This window comes from Pollicipes pollicipes, unplaced genomic scaffold (genome assembly GCF_011947565.3).
Source record: "Pollicipes pollicipes isolate AB1234 unplaced genomic scaffold, Ppol_2.1 Scaffold_7231;HRSCAF=8579_pilon_pilon_pilon, whole genome shotgun sequence".
NCBI classification, from domain to species: Eukaryota; Metazoa; Arthropoda; class Thecostraca; order Pollicipedomorpha; family Pollicipedidae; genus Pollicipes; species Pollicipes pollicipes.
In genome coordinates this window covers 14,258,981-14,280,735 of record NW_023597034.1, presented here as the reverse complement: position 1 = coordinate 14,280,735, position 21,755 = coordinate 14,258,981, and the positions used below count along the sequence as shown (strand labels likewise).

General features: G+C 51.9%; 2 protein-coding genes across 2 annotated transcripts in view; one reads left to right on the top strand and one right to left on the bottom strand.

Moving 5' to 3' along the window:
• Window positions 1-1,661: 1,661 nt before the first annotated feature.
• On the bottom strand, window positions 1,662-15,641 carry LOC119109745 (RNA-binding motif protein, X-linked 2). The gene is made up of 6 exons (XM_037233495.1): window positions 15,557-15,641; window positions 11,701-11,859; window positions 9,157-9,286; window positions 2,846-3,038; window positions 1,793-2,222; window positions 1,662-1,674 (listed from the first exon to the last, which is right to left on the bottom strand). Exons 1-6 carry the CDS (start codon window positions 15,568-15,570, stop codon window positions 1,662-1,664), a joined length of 939 nt encoding a protein of 312 aa, XP_037089390.1. The 5' UTR covers window positions 15,571-15,641.
• A 2,311-nt stretch (window positions 15,642-17,952) lies between these two features.
• LOC119109744 (radial spoke head 10 homolog B-like) overlaps window positions 17,953-21,755 on the top strand; it is a 9,676-nt gene continuing 5,873 nt past the window's right edge. The window contains exon 1 of the mRNA XM_037233494.1: window positions 17,953-17,970. Within this exon, the coding sequence (XP_037089389.1) occupies window positions 17,953-17,970 (18 nt within the window). The remainder of the gene's footprint in view (window positions 17,971-21,755) is intronic.

The following is a 21,755-nucleotide window of genomic DNA, read 5'->3' as shown; positions in this document are numbered from 1 at the left end:
CGAGCCTTGTGCGGCGGCACTCAGACGTAAGCTAGTCCTCATAGTCTTGTCAACAGCGGCGCGGCCGAAGCCTGCCGGCGCGCCTTCGGTAGCCGCAGGTGCGCGTCACTACGCGTGGTGTGCCTGCGTTTCTGTTCCGTTAGAGTAGCCGCTGTGGTGTGACTGCCCTGTCGCGTGAATCTAGTCATAGCTGTTGCCGCCGCCTTGACGCGGACGGCCAACGTGGTGGTCGGACGGGCCGCACTCGCACGACCCCCGGCGCGGCCACAACCTCACCAAATACCGTGCTAGTCAGTGAAATTCTATTCGTCTCGGAAACTGCATGTAGCACACTATCTATGCCTATACACATGTTTGGTGTTTTACTATGTTGTGAGAGCGTGCGCCACGTGTCAGGTCTCCGTCGCAGGCTAATACAGTTGCGTGGTGGAATGAACGGCTCTCACCAATGCACACCGCACCGCCCGTGGGCACCGCGTCTCAACATCTACCAACACGTACGGACGACCACTTCAAGAGGTACACACGCACGTCCCGCGCCCACCATCTCCCGTCGCGTACCTTTGCTGGCCGGGCAGCCCCACGCACTCCCGAGCGTGCCAGCAGCTCCGGCGTTACCATCGCCCCCTGCGGGCAACAGCGGCCGCCTCACCGTCGGTGCCGGTCGCCGCCACGGTGTCGGCCATCGGCGACCACCTCGCGGCGCACCGGCGACCTGTCGCGCCGTTCGGCCGGGCCGTCCGAGCCCCGCTCGCGCCGGCCGGTCGAGCCGTCCAGACCTCTGTCGCGACGCTCCGGCGGCTCGTCGGGACTTCTATGGCGCCTGTCCGGCTGGCCGTTGGTTCCGCGGTCACGCCTGCCGCCAGAGCCGTCCGGGCCTCTATTGCGTCGGTCTAGAGAGCCATCCGAGCCTCTGTCACGTCGGTTCGGGGGGCCGTCCGGGCCCCTATCGCGTCGGTCCGGGGGGCCGGCCGGGCCTCTGTCGCGTCGATCCGAGGGGCCATCCGGGCCTCTGTCGCGTCGATCTAGAGATCCGTCCGGGCCTCTGTCGCGTCGGTCTAGGGGACCGTCCGGGCCTCTGTCGCGTCGGTCTGGGTGTCCGTCCGGGCCCCTGTCGCGTCGGTCTGGCGCTCCGCTGTGGCCGCCGTCGCGTCGGTCGGTCGGTCGGACCGGCGGCGGCGGCGGCGGCCCGTCAGGTGTGCGTTCGCGCCGGTCCCGCGGCCGGTCGCGTCGGTCGGCCGGCGGCCTCGCCACGCGCTCCGGCGAGCGGCGCCGCGGCGGCGGCGGAGGCGGCGGCAGCGGCGGCCGCAGCATGTGATCGTGACGCTCGCGGCCGCGCGGCCCCGGCGGCGGCGAGCTGTCGTGCCACACGGGTGAGAGCATGCGACGCTTGGGTGGCGGCGGCGGCGGCGACGGGCGCGACGGCGGCGACACGTGCGACGAGTGCACCAGCTCACGCAGGGATTCCACCTCCTCGCGCAGCTGGTCGAGCGTCTCGGGTGCCTGCCTGTGCCGCTCCAGCACGGCATAGTCGGCCAGCTCGAGCAGACGGCGGTCGCGTGGCTCCACGCGGTCCAGCTCCACGTGCATCCGCGGCGGCGGCAGCTGCGCCTCGCGCAGCTCTCGCTCGCGCATCATCTCGCGCTGGCGTCGGCGCCGACTCAGCTGCCGGTTCTGGCGGCCGCGGCCGCCGCGGTTGCGGCGGACAGGTGCGGCGCCGGGCGGCGCAGGCCGGCCGTTGGTGTGCGGCGCCGCGGCGCCGGCGCGCGCCGGCGGCTCGCGGCCGCGGCGCCCGCCGCCAGACGAGTCACGCCGCTCGACGTGCGCCGCCGGCGGCGATTGTGCCGCGCTGGCCTCTGACGCGGACTCGTCCTCGGCCGACGAACTTTCGTGGTGGCGCCGCTTCGACTTCTTTCTGTGTCGCCTGTGGCCGGCGCCGTTGCTGTTGTCGCTGGCCGGCTCCGACTGGTCATCGCCACTGCTCTCCGACTCACTGGTCGACGAGTGGCGGCGCCGCTTCTTCTTTTTCTGCTTCTTTTTCTTTTTCCGCTTCCTTTCTTCTTCCGAGTCGGAGTCCAAGGACTCCTCAGATTCGGACGATACCTCCTTCTTCTTCTTTTTCTTCTTTGACTTTTTCTTTTTGGGCGAACGTTCTTCGTCCGTAGATTCCTCTGAATCTTTATCCTTCTTTAACTTCTTCTTCTTCTTCTTTTCTTTTTTCGCTGAAATGCATTGCACGGGTCAAAATATAAAGCCCACTACTGACATAATCAGATCGATAAGGTCGAGGTCACACCAGAAGACACAATTTACATGATACCGCCACCCACAATCTCACAAAGCGGTTGCGCATGGAAAACTCCATATCCTAAATGGCGTGTTCAGGATCCCGACCTGACAGGCAATTTGTTCCTACTGTTAAACGAACTGCTTATAGTTTGCCACGATATCATCACCACTTCAGCGCTCAATTAAACAACTAATGCAACATGGGCAAAAGAAACTCGATTCTGGTTTTCAGTAGGCCTGAAAGGAAATACATTTGCCGGAAATACATTTGCCGAAGCGTTGCCATTGCCTGTTATTCGTCGTAAAAATCCATCTCGGTGTAAAGTACAGGAGGAGAAAGAACTGCCTGGCGAGCTGACCTGACATTGTCAATCATTCTCACTTGGGCACAACCTTGTGCGGTGACCGGTTCACCTTCAGCAGGCATTCCGATAGAACTGGTGTCCTTTAGACGGGTTCGGGGATTCTCGTATTTGTGCAGTTAATTCATCGCACCTACAATCGCGCTCAGGCCCACGCAGCAATGCCCTTTGTCTCCGCTGTCGCGAGGCCTCACCTTTCAGCGGGCTGGGGGACGCTGGCTCCGGCTCCGGCTCGGGCTCGGGCTCCGGCTCGGCTGGCGGCGGGCTGGGCGTACGCGGTGCCACGCCCTCCTCGTGCAGTCGGCGCGTGATCTGGTCCAGGTCGTCGCTGTCCTTGGGCGGCTTGTAGTCGCGCACGTGGTCGACACGGATGGTGCGCTTGAGCAGCTGCGGGAGGCGGCAGTGGCGGGTGAGCGTGGCAGGGGCGACGCGCCGGGCCCGGCCGCGCCCTCGCCGTGCGACTCAGCACACACAGGCCGGCCGGCGCACCCGGCATGCCGTCTCAGTCAGGCGAGAGGCGACGGCAGAGCGGGCGAGGCCGCGCGCCGGCGGACAACACAGCAGCACACGCCGACGGAGATCCCCCGTCCTACTTACCAGCCAGTCGACCCTCCCCTACTCACCGTCTCACCTACCAGCGGCCCGCCGGCGACCGGCATGACGTCCGACCGATCGCCGGCCCGCCGCGCCCCTCGTATGCTGACCGAGGGCTCGCGGCAGGACGGCGGGACACACGGCCCGACAGCGACGGCACCGCGCAGCGACGAAGGCACGTTGCCCGCTCCGCGGCGGCGACGCCTCGACGGCACCCGGCTGGTCACGACCAGGGGCAGCGCGCGCCGCTCCGGCGCGTGTCAGCGGCGCCGGCGGCGGCCGAACAGCGCGCCTCAACGGCAGCTCCCGATTTGGCCAGTCCGGCCCGTCGAGCGAGCGCCAGCGCCTGGACCGGCCGACCGGTCGGCATGACGTCACTCCGCGGGGTGACAACCAGCGAGGCCGGCGAGGCCCGACGTCGGTCTGGACCGCACAGCGGTGGGTTGTCTGCGGGCTAGGCTGGAACGTTCTTTGTTGCGGATGGTGCGAGGTGGCCGCGGGCGCCACGTCGACGCCAGCTAGCGAGGTGCCAAGGCCTGCACGGCGTAAGGCCTGAGCCTGAAGCACCAAGGCAACCCGGGCCGTAGGTCGATGCGATGACGCGCCGCGCTGGGGCTGGTGACGCCAGTACCGAGGGAGCCGTGGGATCCCCGCGCCGTCACAGGCGCGCGCCGAAGCGCAGCTGAGGCAGAGCTGGGCAGACCAGAGGCACCAGGCTGGTGAGGACGCCGCCGCTGGTGGCACTGTCTCAACAGTGAGGAGGACAACCATCGGAGACTCGGGGCCGGTACCGGTACGCGCGGTGGGCAGCTGGAGCCTCGAGCTCAACAGCGCAGACGCCGGTCCATCCAGCGACAGACGGCGGATGACGCTGTCTCGACAGCGCCAGCCATCGGCAACTTAGGCCAGCGCGGAGGCACAGCTGCGCAGCTGGAGCCTTGAGCTCAACAGCGCCGAGGCGAGTCGAGCTGGCGAGGGCGAGTCAAGCTGGTGACGGCGAGTCGAGCTGGCGACGAGTCGAGCTGGCGAGGGCGAGTCGAGCTGGCGACGAGTCGAGCTGGCGAAGGCGAGTCAAGCTGGCGACGAGTCGAGCTGGTGACGGCGAGTCGAGCTGGCGACGAGTCGAGCTGGCGAGGGCGAGTCGAGCTGGCGAGGGCGAGTCGAGCTGGCGACAACAAGTCGAGCTGGCGAGGGCGAGTCGAGCTGGCGAGGGCGAGTCGAGCTGGTGACGGCGAGTCGAGCTGGCGAGTCGAGCTGGCGAGGGCGAGTCGAGCTGGTGACGAGCCCCGTCGGCAGAGCAGCACGCGGCTGCAGCCGCAGCTGGAGCACATGGCTCGACAGCGCCGATAACAACCGAGTTGGCAAGGGTAACACAGCAGGTGACGACGGCGAGATGTTGCGACGACGAATCCAGCGTGGGTAGAGCCGTCTGATGCGTTCAACATCCCTACGCGATGACACTGGAGACCCGTGTCGACAGCTTCCGCAGCATCAAACGTGACTGAACAAGACGTGGCAAGTCATGGCCTTCGTGCCTTACGAAACGGTCTAATGTTACGTTGGCGGGGCAAGGTGGAAAGGTCCAGTGGCTGCTAGTATGTGTTTTGTCATGTGGAAGGTCCTGGATTGATATTGAGGGGTGGGATTTGAGCCGTACCTGCTCCCTGGAACAGGCCAATTCCATTCACACTCGAATCATGCCTAGGGAACAAAAAGAACGCCGTTGTTCATGCAAACATGTACAGTGCCCTTCAACATGGATGCAAAAGAAAAGGGATACTTCTTAAAAAAGGGATCGGATCACCACTATTGCTGAGCAATTCCGTTTTGCCATAGTCCTAAATGAGTGGCACGATATGATACATGTCATACTGATTTTGGGCGGGAGCTAAGGCGAAATTTCGGAGCACGAATAATTTCGAAGAGCTTTGCTTCCCATGGCGGCCGGACGTGAGGGTGTTGGCGTTCAGCCGATGTCTGACGCCGCGCCGCAGCGGCGGCGGTCGGTAGCTGCCCCTCCAGCCTCGTTGAATAGTTCACCAGCTGACGCCGACGGCGAGGCGCTTCTCCTAATACTGCGCAGTCACCCCTCCTGTCGTCGGACCAGGCGGTTCCGAGGGTCCGACTGCGAGTGTGCTGCGCTCCACTTCGTTGCGGCCCATCCAGGGCCTGAGCTGCCGCTGGCCGGGACTGCGGCGGGCCGCCACCTCGCGGACGGCGGCGCTAACCCCAGGCGCGTCGGCGCCGCCGCTGCCCTGGCCGGCTTGGCCGACGGGCGCGGATAGCTCGGCGTGCTATCGGCCGACGCCCCGCAGAGTGGGGGAGCTGCTGGTCGCTCCGCGGGCGTGCCGCTGGGGCCGACGCCATCGCCCTGGTCAGCCGGCGACGCCCCGTTCTTGTCCGCTCCGCAGGCCATCTCGTCGGCTTTAGCCGGGGACCAAGGCCGGCCGGCCGCTGCCTTCGTAGGGCCTCGCCCACGGCACCGGCCTGCAGTTATTCGCACGCGCTGCCAGCCGATCAGACGGCCGTGGCGCTGCGACGCCGGTGCGTGGCGCCCAACTCCGCCACATGTGCCCGGCTCTTCGCTGCACAGAGCGCACGGCGCGTGGCGCCGGAGTGCGCGCCGCTCTGGCGCAGGGGGCAGAGGGCGCGCGCGCCGGCTGGCTGCCCTTCTGCGAGCCTTCAACACCGCCTCCTGAGAGCACCGGCCCACCATTCGGGGCGGGCCTCTGTGGGATTCAGTGCAGCATTACTCGGAGCCAACCGGCGATGTCACACCCACAGCAGTGTTGCGCTGCCATAAATACGACTCAAGCTGCAGTTTGCTTGGCAGAAACCCCGGAGAACCCCGTCCAAGACAAAAAAACATCCTGTTTCAGAGCTAATGATAAGTTGATATATTTCCAATATATTTGTGCAACTGTTTGGCTTCAAAACATTGGGCATGCTTATTATCTGGCACAAACTATTACTTAACGTGGAACAGACGCTCAAGACTCTAGAAAAATGAAGTTAAACACAACTTGAACCGGAAAACCTCATCACGTGGCACACCCATCCCCGGTTATTAATGAACCCAGCGCTGACGAACTTTGGCGGCGAACAGTCTGTCCCTAGTAGTCATTCTGGCGAAACGAGACTGTCGATGGCTTGCCTACTTTTGAAAAGGAGATCCTTCAAAAATGTCTCAATCCTTCTTCCATTGCCTACACCACCAGAAAATATATACCAACAGTTTCTTAACATCACATGATTATAGAAAACCCGTCGCGAGGGACAATTATGACAGTCATGACTAATTTATGCGATCACCATACTCATCGTAGGTTTAAGTTTCAGCGCACTTTTAGCCGGAACACCAGGGCAGAATAAGATCACAGGTACACGTGAACAAATGCCACAAGAGCACATAAACGCAACTGCTTCTATCTGATGATTTCAGAACTGCCGGCTTTACTGTTGGCAACCGTGTGCGCTGTTGAAACATGAGAAACGTGTTCCAGATATAACCATGTGGCTGTTACGCACAATCCATGTATTAAAACTATTTATCCGCAAATACGCCTCATGTCGGTGTTGAAAAAGCTCCAGGCAAATGAAACGAGCAGTAACGAGGACCATCCCACGTGCAACTGGCGACAGATTCTTCCACGGACGATGACCAAAAGCGGCAAGCAGAACATGGGCACATAATATGTCTGCTTATTACACTTCTATGGCAGGCGAAAGGCTGCTCATACGTCGTTATTTGTGTCGCGGTAATGCGATGCGGCAGTCCGTTTTAGGTTTCAGGTTTTAGCCCGTCAGTCCAGTTCAGGATATGTCAGGGTGTTGCATATCACAATTACCTTCGAGGGCGTCTATTGATTAATGGTTATCTGCTGACAACTTTTAAATTTTTGCCTAGGCAATAGGGAAGTACCGTAGGCAAGGGCACGCCAGGTAGGCACGCACTAACGGCCACATACACATGATAGGTGCTCACTGGGACTCAGGACTTGCTCTTTTGTTGTTGCATCCATAAGTAAATATTGCTGCTGTTGTAGCATGCAGGTAGCACATATAAAGAATCGATCTCATTACCCTTGATTTTACCAACAGTGACAGATTAATATTCAGATGGACATGGGCGTTACCAGAGGGGACGAGGGTTAACGCGCCCCCACTATTCTCAACAGCAGGAGATCGTCCCTCCAATTAAACAGAAACTTCAGGCAAGGCACTTAAACAACCAAAATGCATCGCTGGACTCCAATGAAAGCGACGTTCATTAGCATTGGCAATAATATAACACGCAAAAGTATCTTATCAAAATTGGCAGGGCTTAAAGCATTTTGCCTTTCCATTCACTACAGCGAGGAACACGGTGGAAGAGAATGGGTTCCAAACGATTAAAGGAGGAAGTTCCGGAATGCAACACAGGAGTGCAGGCGACATTTGCACGCCTTCGGGATGGGCGTAAACACAAACGGAAGGCCGGCCTCGACCTTGCTCGTTGCCGGCATTGCCCAAACGCGCGCACACCTGACAGTGATGAGCACATACCATTCTGCTCGCCGCAGCGGGACAATCAAGGCGTACTTGGTTGGCGATTTGAAACATAGGCATAAAATGTAGGTGCCTAGTTCATGTCAATAGCAGATATCCAACAAAGCTTTCGAAGCATCAAGTCATGGAAGTTCATGGGTGCTTGAGATTGGTATGGATCCGTATGCATCATTGTTGCGGTTGAAAAGCTGCATTTCAGGACGATTTTTTACGATGAACCGTCGTTTGTGGTAGAATAGCCCATTTACATGGAAACATTCACGCAGGCTAAGACGGCATAATAAGCAGGGGCCTTCCTGGTAAGCCGAATGACTTCAAACCATGGAAACATGTTTTCATCATAGAGAAGCGTTACTTAGGTTCAAAATTACGTAAGTTGTTAAGTGCTTCTGCGAGGAACATCACGCACGTAGATGAGACAGGAGTAAGAACTTTATTCCTCGGAGAAAAGCCAGGATAATGGATGACAGCCTCTGTATCGGAGAGCGTGAACTATCCCACGTGTGGTAGGTGTGGACGGTGTAGCGGCACCGCGCATGGTACTTCGTTGCGCCGCAAAATCGCGTTAGTGGTTTAGGCGTGTAAATTTGTGTTAGTTACGTTACGAACATGTGTTTTGACCCTTTCCGGTAGTGTTCTCGTGTATTTTTTCCGTGACGATGCATGTGTTTTACTCGCATTTGCACACTCTGTTACGGTGTTATTCTCTCCATTATGTTCTTCGATTTCCAGCCTCGTAGTTATCTTTTCCATTCCCAGCCATGTCCGCCGTACCCAGAACTACCCAAATGTGTGCTATCTACCAGAAAACGCGGTTTATGATCAATACAGGCCACTAGCAGCTTTAACTGGCTGTTAGCCAACTCTGCCTTCTATCGTTGGGACACTTGGTACTGACGTACTCAAAACACTACGTTTCAGTGGTCATGTTTGTCTTAACCATGAGCACAATACGGCGATGGAGGGATGGGTATTCACGTGACGTTGCTGTGATCACATTATGTCCGGGTGACTTTCACATAGGCGACGCGAAATAGCCTGCACGGATTCGCGTACGTCGATCTCAGAAGCAAGACGATTTGGAGTCTTAAAAAAGGGCATGTCTGTGAACTGCATGGAACGGTCTTGAAAATAGTTGCATTAATGAAACACCTCATACACATACGACACAGTCCCGTTCATGGTAAAATGGTTGTCCATTACACTGCGGTTGTGAGCATACTTTCCCGGGCGAAAATTGCCATTACCGACATCACAGAAAGCAAGATCAAATAGCAATACTTGGGTCTGGTGCTAGTAAAACTGACACTGTCAGTTGGAACTAATGGCTGCAAGGCGCAAGTGATATATCAAAGCATCTTACCTTGATGCCGTTGAAATTGTCCACCGCTAGATTCGTACTGCGCTGATCTTCATAGCACAGGAAGCAAAAGCCTTTTGACTTGCCCGTCTTGACATCTCGCATCAAGTTGATGTTGACTATTTCTCCGTACCTGTGGCAATGGGACAATATGTTGAGACGGTATACAAGTTTGGAAACTTTGATACTCGTTTAAATTAATTAGCACACAGGCTGCCTATAAGACATAGCACTGACTGCCACTGACATCATCTGATACTGACTGATATCATCAGCAGACATTCTTAAAGTACAGGCTAAGTGGGACCGGGTGTTGTAGCTACACACGAGAGCCAACAACTCGGGACGAGAGCCAACAACTCGGGACGAGAGCCCAACAACTCGGGACGAGAGCCCAATAACTCGGGACGTGAGCCCAATAACTCGGGACGAGAGCCAACAACTCGGGACGAGAGCCCAACAACTCGGGACGAGAGCCCAATAACTCGGGATGAGAGCCCAATAACTCGGGACGTGAGCCCAATAACTCGGGATGAGAGCCCAATAACTTGGAACGACAGCCCAACAACTTGGAACGTGAGCCCAATAACTCGGGATGTGAGCGTCACAGCTCGGGATTTAGAATAGCTAGGCGGCCGGTTCGAGAATCGCTCCCGGCTGTTTCGGTGTGTCCCTATGCGATCGGGGCGTGGGAGTGCAGCCAGACCGGCTATGACAGCTGCGTGCATTGTGGAGCACTGAAAGTTTACACAACTCGACCGCTGAGGGGTATGTTCAGCAGGGCAACTCTTCATGGTTCGACGAAAGCTTGCATGTGAGGCTACTGCAAGTTAGGATTCTGGAAGTTCCAGCGCGATCAAACCAAGTTAACGACTCTCTCTGGCCAAGAGTCATGTAATGTTTCTTGGCCAATTGTTATACAGTGCTGACTTAGGACTCATTGGAATCATCGAAACGTTCGACTTTTTCCTTTTCGAATAAAGCTGGAAAGCTCCATTAACCTTTGTACGACGGGCCCGCAGTGCACTTCATGCAGAGGTAGCCGGGACGTCTATCAGCATGCAAAGTCATCGCGTGTTAGGCAATTTCCAAGTGTTTGGCACGGTTGACGGACGGCCAATGAAAGTTCGATGTCAGCACGTGTTTGGCGACCTGCGTGCCTTTGAAGGGCTTGGCGTCCCCCGGTGCTCCTTCACCCATCACTTGACAATTAAAATGCAGTTATACTGTCAACGCGTACCCGAGCATTTGTTTACAATGCAAAGCACAATGTTTCATTCTAAAGCTTTCAGCCGTTGCTTTTAATCTGTAGACGCCGTTGGATCTGGTCTTTACAAAACAGCCATGAAACCATTCCCAATGCCCCTGCATTATGGAAATGCTGGGCTCCGCTCCACGTTTTTGAGCTTGTTGAAATGATGCTTGTATTGTCAGACAACGGTACCCAAATCAGTAACAATTCTGATAGCCAGTCAAGCTTTTGTTCCATTAATTCGAACTCACGGATTTACCCTGCACTTCTAATGAATGTCCCCAGAGGAATGTCGAATATGAAGCAAATGAGGTTAAACATAAAGATCTGTGCCCCCCCCCACCTGATGCAACCGCCTTTCTGGATGGTCTCTTGCCGTGTTCATTTGTGTTTGTTGTTTCGTTTCTGCCGCTATTCTATGCCAACCTCGCCCTAATAATTGATGCCAGACAAACGTTATGACGCCATTCGAAACACGCCACGAGCGTTACTACACAACTTGCAATAAAACTCTAAAGTACTGCGCCGAGGGATTTCTGTTGCAGGTGAAACGCCAACACCAGCCTTCTGTTTTACGTTGAAAAATCCGTTTACATCATTTAAATCGATGGTCGTATCCGCTGATTATGTACCCAGGCCTAGTTCTACGACAAGAAATACGCATTTTTCAACTTACCTAATGCAAATGGTATATTGCAGCTAACATATCCTATTGATAAAGGGCGTCACCATCAAAAGATGAAGCAAAGCTCTCCTGCTCCGTGCCACACACTAACGCGACTGAATAAAGACACAAATCTTCGCACTGTCGTTTTATGGAATTTATAGCTATAGTGGTGTGACGTAAAAAGGCGAATGTTGGTCGAGTCGTTTTACAAGGCTTAATTTGGCAGCATATGGCAGCTTTCATCTACCAAAATACACCCATTTAGATGATACGCCGTCGTTGCCGTCGTCATGGTGGCTTAACGACGCACTGGGCTGCAGAGGCTATACTAGATGTTGTTCCGAAGTTATCGTGCTGTATCTCCCAGCAGTACGCTATATTATCCCAGCTTCCTTCCTGTGCCACATCTTCCTATCTCGAAAGCAGGCTTACTGCATTGCTTCAATTTTTCGTTACCATGGTAACAGTGATTGGAACGACCTTCAGTCAACTTAGGAGGGCTAAGCTGCAAGGTGGAGAGGAGTGGAGGGGGAGGGGGAAAGGAGCACATCCAATCAAACATGATCCTATACCCCTATACTGACCACCCAAGACAAATGATAAGCGAACACAGAACAGAGGGACTTACTGTGAGAAGACACAAATGACGTCTCCTTCCGTCAGATCAAAAGGCAGGCCGCCAATGAAGATCCAGGCACTGTCCTTGTACTGCTTGTGCCACGAAGACTTCTCATCGATACCCAGCTCGATTTCACGCTCGTTAAGCTTGCGTATATTCTTTACATTTCTGGAAAAACAATTGTATGCATAAAACAACATGGTCCTGTACCATAAAAGATCTTCATATGCCTGAAAAACTCTTGCATGCATAAAATCACATGCATGTACATATGCTTAATCATATGCTTAATCAATGAGTCATGCACTGAATATTGCACAACTTTTGCCACCATGAAAAAATCTAGCAGCTGCCAGTGACCAATAGCCAAACACCATATTCCATACCATTTCCTAATACATACTCACACCATCCTGGGCCAGTAATCCCATTAAAGTGATATGGGGGTTGTCAAGTTCCAAGAATGATGAGCTTGTGATGCAAATATGCATAATTACTTCAAAAGGAACCTTCTGTAACTTGATACAAGATACCAGTGCAACAGGTGGACACCCATAGCAGTCTATTTCTTCTCCTCAAAACTATAGCCACCAGCTACCAAATATCCTTACTTGAAGAAAGTAATATTCACATACATGATTAGGTATTTGGGGTATGGGGGAGGCAAAGGAAGCTCATCTTTTCAGCCACAGAGGTCAAAGGCAGCTTATCACAAGGAACAGTTTTTAGATACAATGGCACCACAATTTCAAGTATTATACTGTTACTGTTAGCCATAACTTTCTCTTCATTACAAAGCTTGAAGTCCTGTTACTTGGCAGGGCTGTTGCTAAAGGTGACCCAGAGTTATTATTAGCTGTTGGGTAGCCACATGTTTCATAGCTGTGAACTGCAGGGCTGTTGCTAAAGGTGACCCAGAGTTATTATTAGCTGTTGGGTAGGCACATGTTTCATAGCTGTGAACTGAGATTGATTTAAAACTGCATGTACATCTTTTCATTTGCTTTGTTAGTATCCACTAAGTAGTGACATGGACACTTCTGGGCATCTAGTCTGTCCACATTGACCTCTGGGTTTTGAAGAAAGACCAGGGCACGCATGCGCCTGGTTACATCCATTGGCTCACATTATGCACAACTAAATAAAGAGTTAAAGATCAAATGAGTGCAGATCTTTTCCTGACATGTCACAACCAATGCAATTCATTTCACAATGGTTTATTCTGCTCTGGACTGTCAGCAGAGGCAGAGCTGTATTTGCATTAGGGTTCTACACAAAGATTGATGGGCCTTCAGGGCCATGAAACAATGAGGGGCAGTCTGTGTCAGCCAAGGACCACCAGTTGGCCAGGGACACATTTGCTGAACAGGGAAAGGAGCCAAACCCCAACACAACAGGGCCTCTGATGTTGGGAGGACCATCTGACAAAAGGAGGCATGCTTAATGACAATAGAAATGTTCAAGGGGGGACAGTGGAAGGGCCCAGTGTTTGTCCGGAGACTCAGTAGCAAACATGGGCCCTCCTGGTTCCAGCCAGGGGTCCAATTAGCCAAACTGGGGTCCTGTGATAATTATTGGACCCCTTCACTGGTAAGGCTCCTGTTGCTTTAGCAAGGCCCCCTGAGTTGATTCAGGGCAGGGACCATCCTATGGTCTTCAGGCTGCCCTGGCCTGCGGGCTGCCAGTGGCAGGGAGGGACCAATGTATGATGCATCCCACTGAAGCCCCTCCCCCTGATAGGAGAGCCCCAGCTGCTGTGTGGCCAGATGGCAGGCATGCTGGCCTTGAAGGGGAAGGGGAAGAAGGGGATCTTCAGCTCCTGATCAGGAAAGGCAGTGCACCTCTAGCATTGTACCCATCGAGCCTCCTGCCCAGAAATGTAAGAGTCTCTGGAACATTCAGCATGGTGGAATGAAACAGAATCCAATTACTTTCATAGCATGGGTAGCACATGCCTGGTTGAGGACATGCATAATTATTTGGAACACTGCTTGTAACAATGTTCCAAACAATTGTTTTTGGAACATTTTTTGGACAAGTTCTTTTAAATGTAATAAAAAAGTGTAGCAGGCCTTTTCTGTCTAACTCTCTCCAGGCATAGTCCCTTCTTGGTAAAAGACACCTATGCTCAATGCACCTATTCTTAATATTTCCACGAAAACTAACACCAGTCCATATCAATTCTGGAAATATCATCTTTATCCATACATCTGCAGGGGTCAGGCTGGGAACTCATGAAGTGTTGGATGAGCAATTCACAAATAACATTACCACACCACCATATCTCCTACCTCCTCTGTCAAATAAAAAACATCATATCCTTACAATTCAAATTCCTGCATACTTCCATAAGCTACCATCTGTAAGCTACCATTTTTCAGCAAACAATGTCCCTGTAATGCACCTAAACTCTAGCCTCTTCTGTCACCAAAAACAAGCTCTTATGTCTTCTATTTTAAAACTTATCCCATAGGTCCTGGAAAATCACAGTCCTGTCAGCATTCCTTGGCTACCTAACTGCTTGAACACAGAACTACATAGGGAACATTCATAAATCCCACTACATGGTTATATGGTTTTTCACCCTCCCACAACCCTTGGTTATACCTTATGTTATGTGAAACACCACCCATGCCACTGAGGCACTGTGTCAAGAGTATAGACAGTGCAGTGGATTTCTGCATACTGAATATAATTCCATTCTGGGGAAAATGCATCCAGTACACCCAAGACACACATGAAATGGTGTGCTGAACCTCACTTTTACATGAACAGAACTAATGCCATGTCAATTGTGCTGAATTTTCAAATTATGGCTGCATGTCAAATGCCTTTAGAGTAGTTTTGCCTAACATATACTTCAATCATTATAAATCCCAAATCATCCACTCTATGTGCACTGAAATCAGTGGTGACCATGTGTCAAACTCTGAGTTTAGATTTACAAGGGCATGGCATACACAGTCTGACATTGTTGCCTCCATGCCACAGCTATCAGAGAGATGTTCAGCATACAATGTTTTTTTCTTCAAATCTAGCCTTAATCAAGGTAGAGATAGAAAGCAAATAATGAACATTCCTCTATTCATGAAAGAAAGTCATTACAATTTTGACCCAAAATTTTTAAGGACTCAAACATGATTTTCCATGACACCTAGGGCATGTGCAGTCAGCAGCTCTCAAAAGTATTATTCAAAAATGATGGAAAATTCTCTTAAGTGGCATTTAGCCCTCCACACATGCCCCACATATGGAAGTCCTTGGCATTTAGCCCTTCACACATGCCCTGTGTATGGAAGTCCAGGATTAATTTCAGAGTGTGGGGAAGGGGAATATTTTTACCATGCCTAGCAATGATAGCTGCCAATATGTAATGAATGTGAGACAAAACTGGAAGATAATTCCTGGATCTGCCAAACATATGTGGGAAGCCTCCTGGCATGATTATCAGAAAGATAACTACTCACTTGGTAATTTTCCCTCATCTGAATGCACCCTTAAGCATTATATTCCAATACAAAACCTCATGCTTCCTCCCCTTTTCCACCATAGTTCATGAGCCTTTCCTCATACATGTGTAACACAATTCCAATATTCTTAACACTTGCATTTGCAACCAATCACCAACACCACCACTTGCAACAAGCCACCAACACCAACACTTGCAACCCGTTCCTCAGGACAAATTGGCTAGTATACTACCTATCACACTACATAAATCAGATCAGCGACCGATCACTAACAGCTTTTTGTGAACGCAACCGCTCGTCGATCAATGGGGGAAATAATCCACCATCCACTTATCAAGACCATTCCTCCACCGTTGTCCCATCCCCCTCCCCCGCCCAACCCAAAAGCCACTTACGTGAGCGGATTCATTTTAGTTCACAGCAAACCCACACCAACGACGAGACCCAAGCCGCCTCCGGAGACGCTCGCCGGCGATAAGGGGCTGAATAATGGAGGGCCACCAAGGTCGGCATGTATTGGTGGTAACAGTATCCAGTGATTTTTAAGCCACGTTCACTTAACTTTCCATTGACGTCACTGAAGTTGTCACCCTGTGAGCGATGCGCCCGATTTCCTCGGGGGTCTATAAAGATATTAAGTGGCCTGTGCTTTGAAGGCCTGCGTAGATCGAAGATAGAAACAGAGTGAAAAACTTGATTGAAGCGCCCAATTCATGTTTATCTGGAATTTCTTTAGAATTCATCCTGGAAAATGGCCTACAATAGTTTTAGGTACGAGCGCTCGCTGTCTACGAGAAAGAATATCGAAGCCCGGCGTTGCAGTCTCAATGAGTCGCGCGGTTAACACGCGGTCTGGCGGAGGGTCAATTTACTCCCCCACCCCCCGAAGGTTTTTCCGGAATGAATTCCTAACGGCGCGGCATAGCCGCGCCGAATTGTGCACGGCTGTAGACAACTGACAAACGGATTTTTGGAATACAACATTTAGATACATTTAATTTGTAAGGTCACTGGCATAGAGCAAGTCAAAGTCAGGCCATGGATTCAGCGAAGAACATTTCCAGGGAATGGTTCAATATGATGCATAACGTAATGTTGGACGAAGCCATACGTCTCTGCCATATTTTCCTAGGCAACACAACCATCCCAGCCCTGCCCAGTTAAAACCCACTTCGGTCTCATGTGGGCATGTCATTGGCAAACAAATAAGTTCCACATGGGCGGCCCATCTAGAGCCAATATGGAGCCAAACTAGGACCCACATGAGGCCCACATAGTCTGTCCAGTTGGGACCCACGTAAGCATGGCCAACTGGGTCTCACATGAACAGCCCACCTGGGGCCCACATGGGCCTAACTGGATCCACATGGGGCCCACATAGGCCATCCAGTTGGGACCCATGTGGGAATGTTCAGCTGTGGCACACATGGGCATATCCAGCTAGAACCCATGAAACCTGCCCAGATGGGACCCATATAATTAGCCTGATGGGATCTTTTTAACCACCCCAGATGGGCCCCATTTGGGCCTTATCGATCTTTCCTTTCAAATTCCATCTGGTTGATGGACCGCCGTAATCCCAGGCATACTATTTCATGTCATTGATAATAAGCCAGGTGAAAGTGTATTCACATTTTTTTACCGAAATTGCCTCGACGACAGCACCATTCCACAAAACATATTTATTTTGTTATCATGCTGGATGCAATAATCATTAAGCCATGCGGAATCATAAACCGATTCAACGGGTGTTTTGCATCGCCGTTCCTGCCGTTGCCAGCGCGATGTTTCCTGCCGTCATCGCAGTCTCTCCCGCCGAAACCGTTTTCCTGGTACCTGTTCCATTTTGTTGTGGGAGACACGGAGCGCAATGTGTTGCGCAGAATGGCCTCTGAAAATGGTGATATTCAGCACATCAGATCACTGCCCCACGGCCTAAATGTGGATGATTATGCATGTGCACAGATTTTGGTAAAGAAATAACTGGTTTTATGTTAAGTCGTTCACAGAGGCTGATAATAATGAGAGCGGTTATGCCGAATAACAGTGCAGAAGTGCACTATACGTGCATTCTCTCGGAGTACTTGCATGGGAAAACCTTACTTGGAGTACTTACATGGAAGCCGGCTTGCGTTATGTCTTCCTGCGGTCACAATAACAACGACATCAAAACTATTGATGGTGTTATTTATGAAGATAATCACGCAAAAAGTTTACATTCTATGAGCATGAAGTGCAGTGTTGCATGTTATTTTGTCAGGACCACGTTAACAAGCTTATCAGTTATTATTAGAAAGGCTGGAGTATAGTAGCTGCCAGCTGTCTATGTGGGGAGAAGAAATTGTCTCCATAGATCATTTTTTGAAGCGACTGCTTTCTGATCTAAATCACTCATTAATTGATGAGTTTGGGTCGTTTCAGGCACTTGCCCTTTGCCCCTGCAATGGATGGCCTGCGGCTGATGGCAACAAAAGCACTCGTCCATGATTCCTATATGCACTTGTTAAAAGTGCCTGAAATAAAGAATAAAACGGCAAACTCCGGGCAAATACTGTCAGCCCACTTTCAAAAAGAGCGCTGCCATTTCTATCGTATGTCACGATTCCAAACTTGGTTTGCAAATGTTTGTCCCTGAAAGTGCTTAAAGAAATGAAATAGGTAAAATGGGTTTGTCTTCGCCATGTTCGTGTTGTGAAATTACCAATAATCGTGGCGAGGAAATCCTCGCTGTAAATTTTACCGGAGTTGTACGTGATGTGTGAGCTGAACAGTTTACCTGGGCGCGCCTGTAATGGCCATGAACGCAAAGGTCAGTGAGGCACTGGGTTGTCGCCGTACGAGAGCGTGTTCGGTAGGCCGCCGACGCTCCCCTCCGATCTGCTGTACCGCGAGGTCAGCGAGTCGGTGGCCCCGGCCGGACGGACGGCGCCAGATGTGCTAAGCTATCTGTCGGGCATGCAGGAGACGCTCGCTCAAACAGATCAGCTCCTGTAGGAGAGCAGTGTCGCCGCACACGAGCAGAGCAAGCTGCGTTACGACGCTCGCATCGTTGAAAATGTCAATGCTGCCGGAGACCGAGTCTGACCCCGAAAGCAGGCGTTGAAAGGTGGGGAGGTCCGGAAGCTGGCGACGCACTGGATGGGGCCCTAGTTGAGACAAGTAGTCACAAAGTTGAGAAACTGGGCATACTGAGTCGGGTATGAAGGTGGCTCGGCGGAGACAGTTGTGTATCATAATAGGTTAAAACCCTGCCATGCAGACCCGGAGGAGCCGCGAGCGGTCGCTTCCGCTCCTCCCAGGCAATCTGAACGTGAGCGAGTAGATGTGCTTGTCTGAGCGGGTAGATGTGCTTGCTAACGGGCCCGGCCCATCGGGCATTGGAGGAAACGCAGTCCACCTCGCTCCGGATGCCGGGTGTTGGGCGCTGGAGAGGGTTCCATCCGAGCCAGCGGGGTGCACGAGCGGAACAGCAGGGGCGCTGTCAACACAGACGGGGTCAAGGATTCTGGACATTGTCGGTCGCCTGCTTCAGATCGAGCTGGTGGCGAGATGCGGGTGAATGGAAATGGACCCCCGAGCGCCACAGCCAGTCTGGTAGGGTGATCCGACAGTCAGGACATTCCAAGAATTACGTGCAGTATTCGTTGTAAGTTTAAGGTGTTAATTTAAGTCCGTCCGTGTCATTCGCCACATATTCTTTGCCGCAATGTTCGATGTTTGAGTGATGAAGGTTTTTACATGTTTGCGTTCTGTTTGGGTTGTTGAGCTCCAAACCCAGTTAGAACACAAGTGTGTAAAAGGGCGGAGCCAGTGGCGGGAGTCGAACTTGTTGCACCCCGCAGACCAAGCTGATGAACGTGTCCCCAATCAATACAATGCGTCATGTTCCTAGAAAAGATACCATGCTGCCATAGCGTACGGTAAAGGGACTTTACGAAAACGCTTGATGGTTTTGTGTGACGAAATGTATTACCATGGTGACATAATATCCATGCATAGAGGTCTCATGTTGTGTTCTTCATATTGTGCTGCAGGATTTCGTCTTGGCCGTCGCCAGAATTTGCTGTCCAGAAACATTTTTGGCACCAAACTTTGCGTGTATGTATATATATATATATATATATATATATATATATATATATACATTTGTCGCCCACCTCATTAACCACGTCGGCATGTTTTACCACCCCTGGTCACCGTTTGGTTTTTAAAAACATGCTGCCAAGCGCAATCCCTCAAAAAGATTGCATTATTTTTGGTTGTCATGAACTTGGGAAGGTCACGTGATTTCATTGATCTTAAATAAGCATCGGCAACCTTTTGATCAGAAGCGGAATTTAGGTTCACAATGGTTGTATGAAAAGGTTTGGGGGCACCTTGGACACCAATCTGGAGTTTGACCTTGTCTGACTCTAATTAACCCGAATGTTATGTTCTAGCAGTCTCAAATATTAAAAAGAAAATTTCACGTATGCACAGGTCAAGAAACCCAGCGAAATTGGCGTATTTAGCTTTCTAAGAATCTGAGATCTCAGCGTGTGAAACTGAACTCCCAACCGAGCGAAGGATGTTCAACCGGCCACCCGGGCGCGTGTTAACACGCGCTCGGGTGGGGGTCGAATTTATCGAGCAGGAACCGCATCGTATATCTTCCATGAACTTCTTAGAGATCATAATAGGTCACTGATCTAAAATGAGCCAGGTCAACATTTTTTTTTTAGAAACATTGCCTGGCGTGATCTTTGTCGCTTATTGAAATGCAAAACTCGGAGCAGTCTTGTGTGGTTTTGGTCGCCATGACTTTCAAAAGATCAAACAAGGCCACTCACCTTAAATGAGCATGTTATATTTTGCTTAGAAGCAGTCATCTAGGTTCCAGGGGCACTTCGGATACCATACTGGAATTTGACCTTATTTTACCCTATTTGACCCGAAGGTCAAGATCCAGGAGCCTCAAACTTTGACCTAGGTGAGTTTCACGTACAGGTCAACACACGCTGTAAATTCAGTGCTTCTAGCTCTCTTAGTTCCCGAGATCTCAGGGGGATCAAATTGACCCCCCCCCCCCCCCCTCCAAGTGAAGGGTATCCAGCCGGTCACCCGGGCGCGTGCTAACACTCGACGGCGGTCAACGGCCGTACGAAAGCGATTGCGTGTCGGAAAGTGGTATTTTCAGTGGCATGAAATCAGTTACAATACGGCAGAAGGTATCGGCATGTCGTCAGCACGCACACCACCACGAGCTCATGACGCATTGACTATACATCTCTGATGCTCGTGCTGCTGTAACCAGTCAGACAGTCATCTTCCAAGTCGCACGGACAAAGTTTTTTGGTCAGGAGCTGTATAGCGTTCCGACCCAGTCCGGGGTCCGCAGTGGCTGCCATTCTGGTGACACAGGGACAGGGTCCTTGTTCGACACGAAGGCCCTCAGAGGGATACATCACGCGCCGGTCCCGTTGCTGATGCGACAGGCCTTCTTACCAGGACTCTGGCACTGAATCGACGCAGGGGTCCTTGACACACACACACACACACACACACACACACACACACACACACACACACACACACACACACACACACACACACACACACACACACACACACACACAACACACACACACACACACACACACACACACACACACACACACACACACACACACACACACACACACACACACACACACACACACACACACACACACACACACACACACACACACACACACACACACACCACACACACACACACACACACACACACACACACACACACACACACACACACACACACACCACACACACACACACACACACACACACACACACACACACACACACACACACACACACACACACACACACACACCACACACACACACACACACACACACACACACACACACACACACACACACACACACACACCACACACACACACACACACACACACACACACACACACACACACACCACACACACACACACACACACACCACACACACACACACACACACACACACACACACACACACACACACCACACACACACACACACACACACACACACACACACACACACACACACACACACACACACACACACACACACACACACACACACACACACACACACACACCACACACACACACACACACACACACACACACACACACACACACACACACCCACACACACACACACACACCACACACACACACACACACACACACACACACACACACACACACACACACACACACACACACACACACACACACCACACACACACACACACACACACACACACACACACACACACACATCTTTATATACATATATATATATATATATATATATATATATATATATATATATATATATGTATAAATGATATACCGCAATAACGTCAATACACGCTCAAAGCCTGAGACTTCCTACACTGGCGCGTTTTAAGAAATATGAGGCCGAGTATGATGCGCAGTATTGCACGCTTTGTCAGCGACGCCTCTGTCGGCGTGCTAGTTAATTTGCGAAACCGTTTGAGGTCAACGATGGTGAGGAATGAGGGTTGACGAGTAATATGT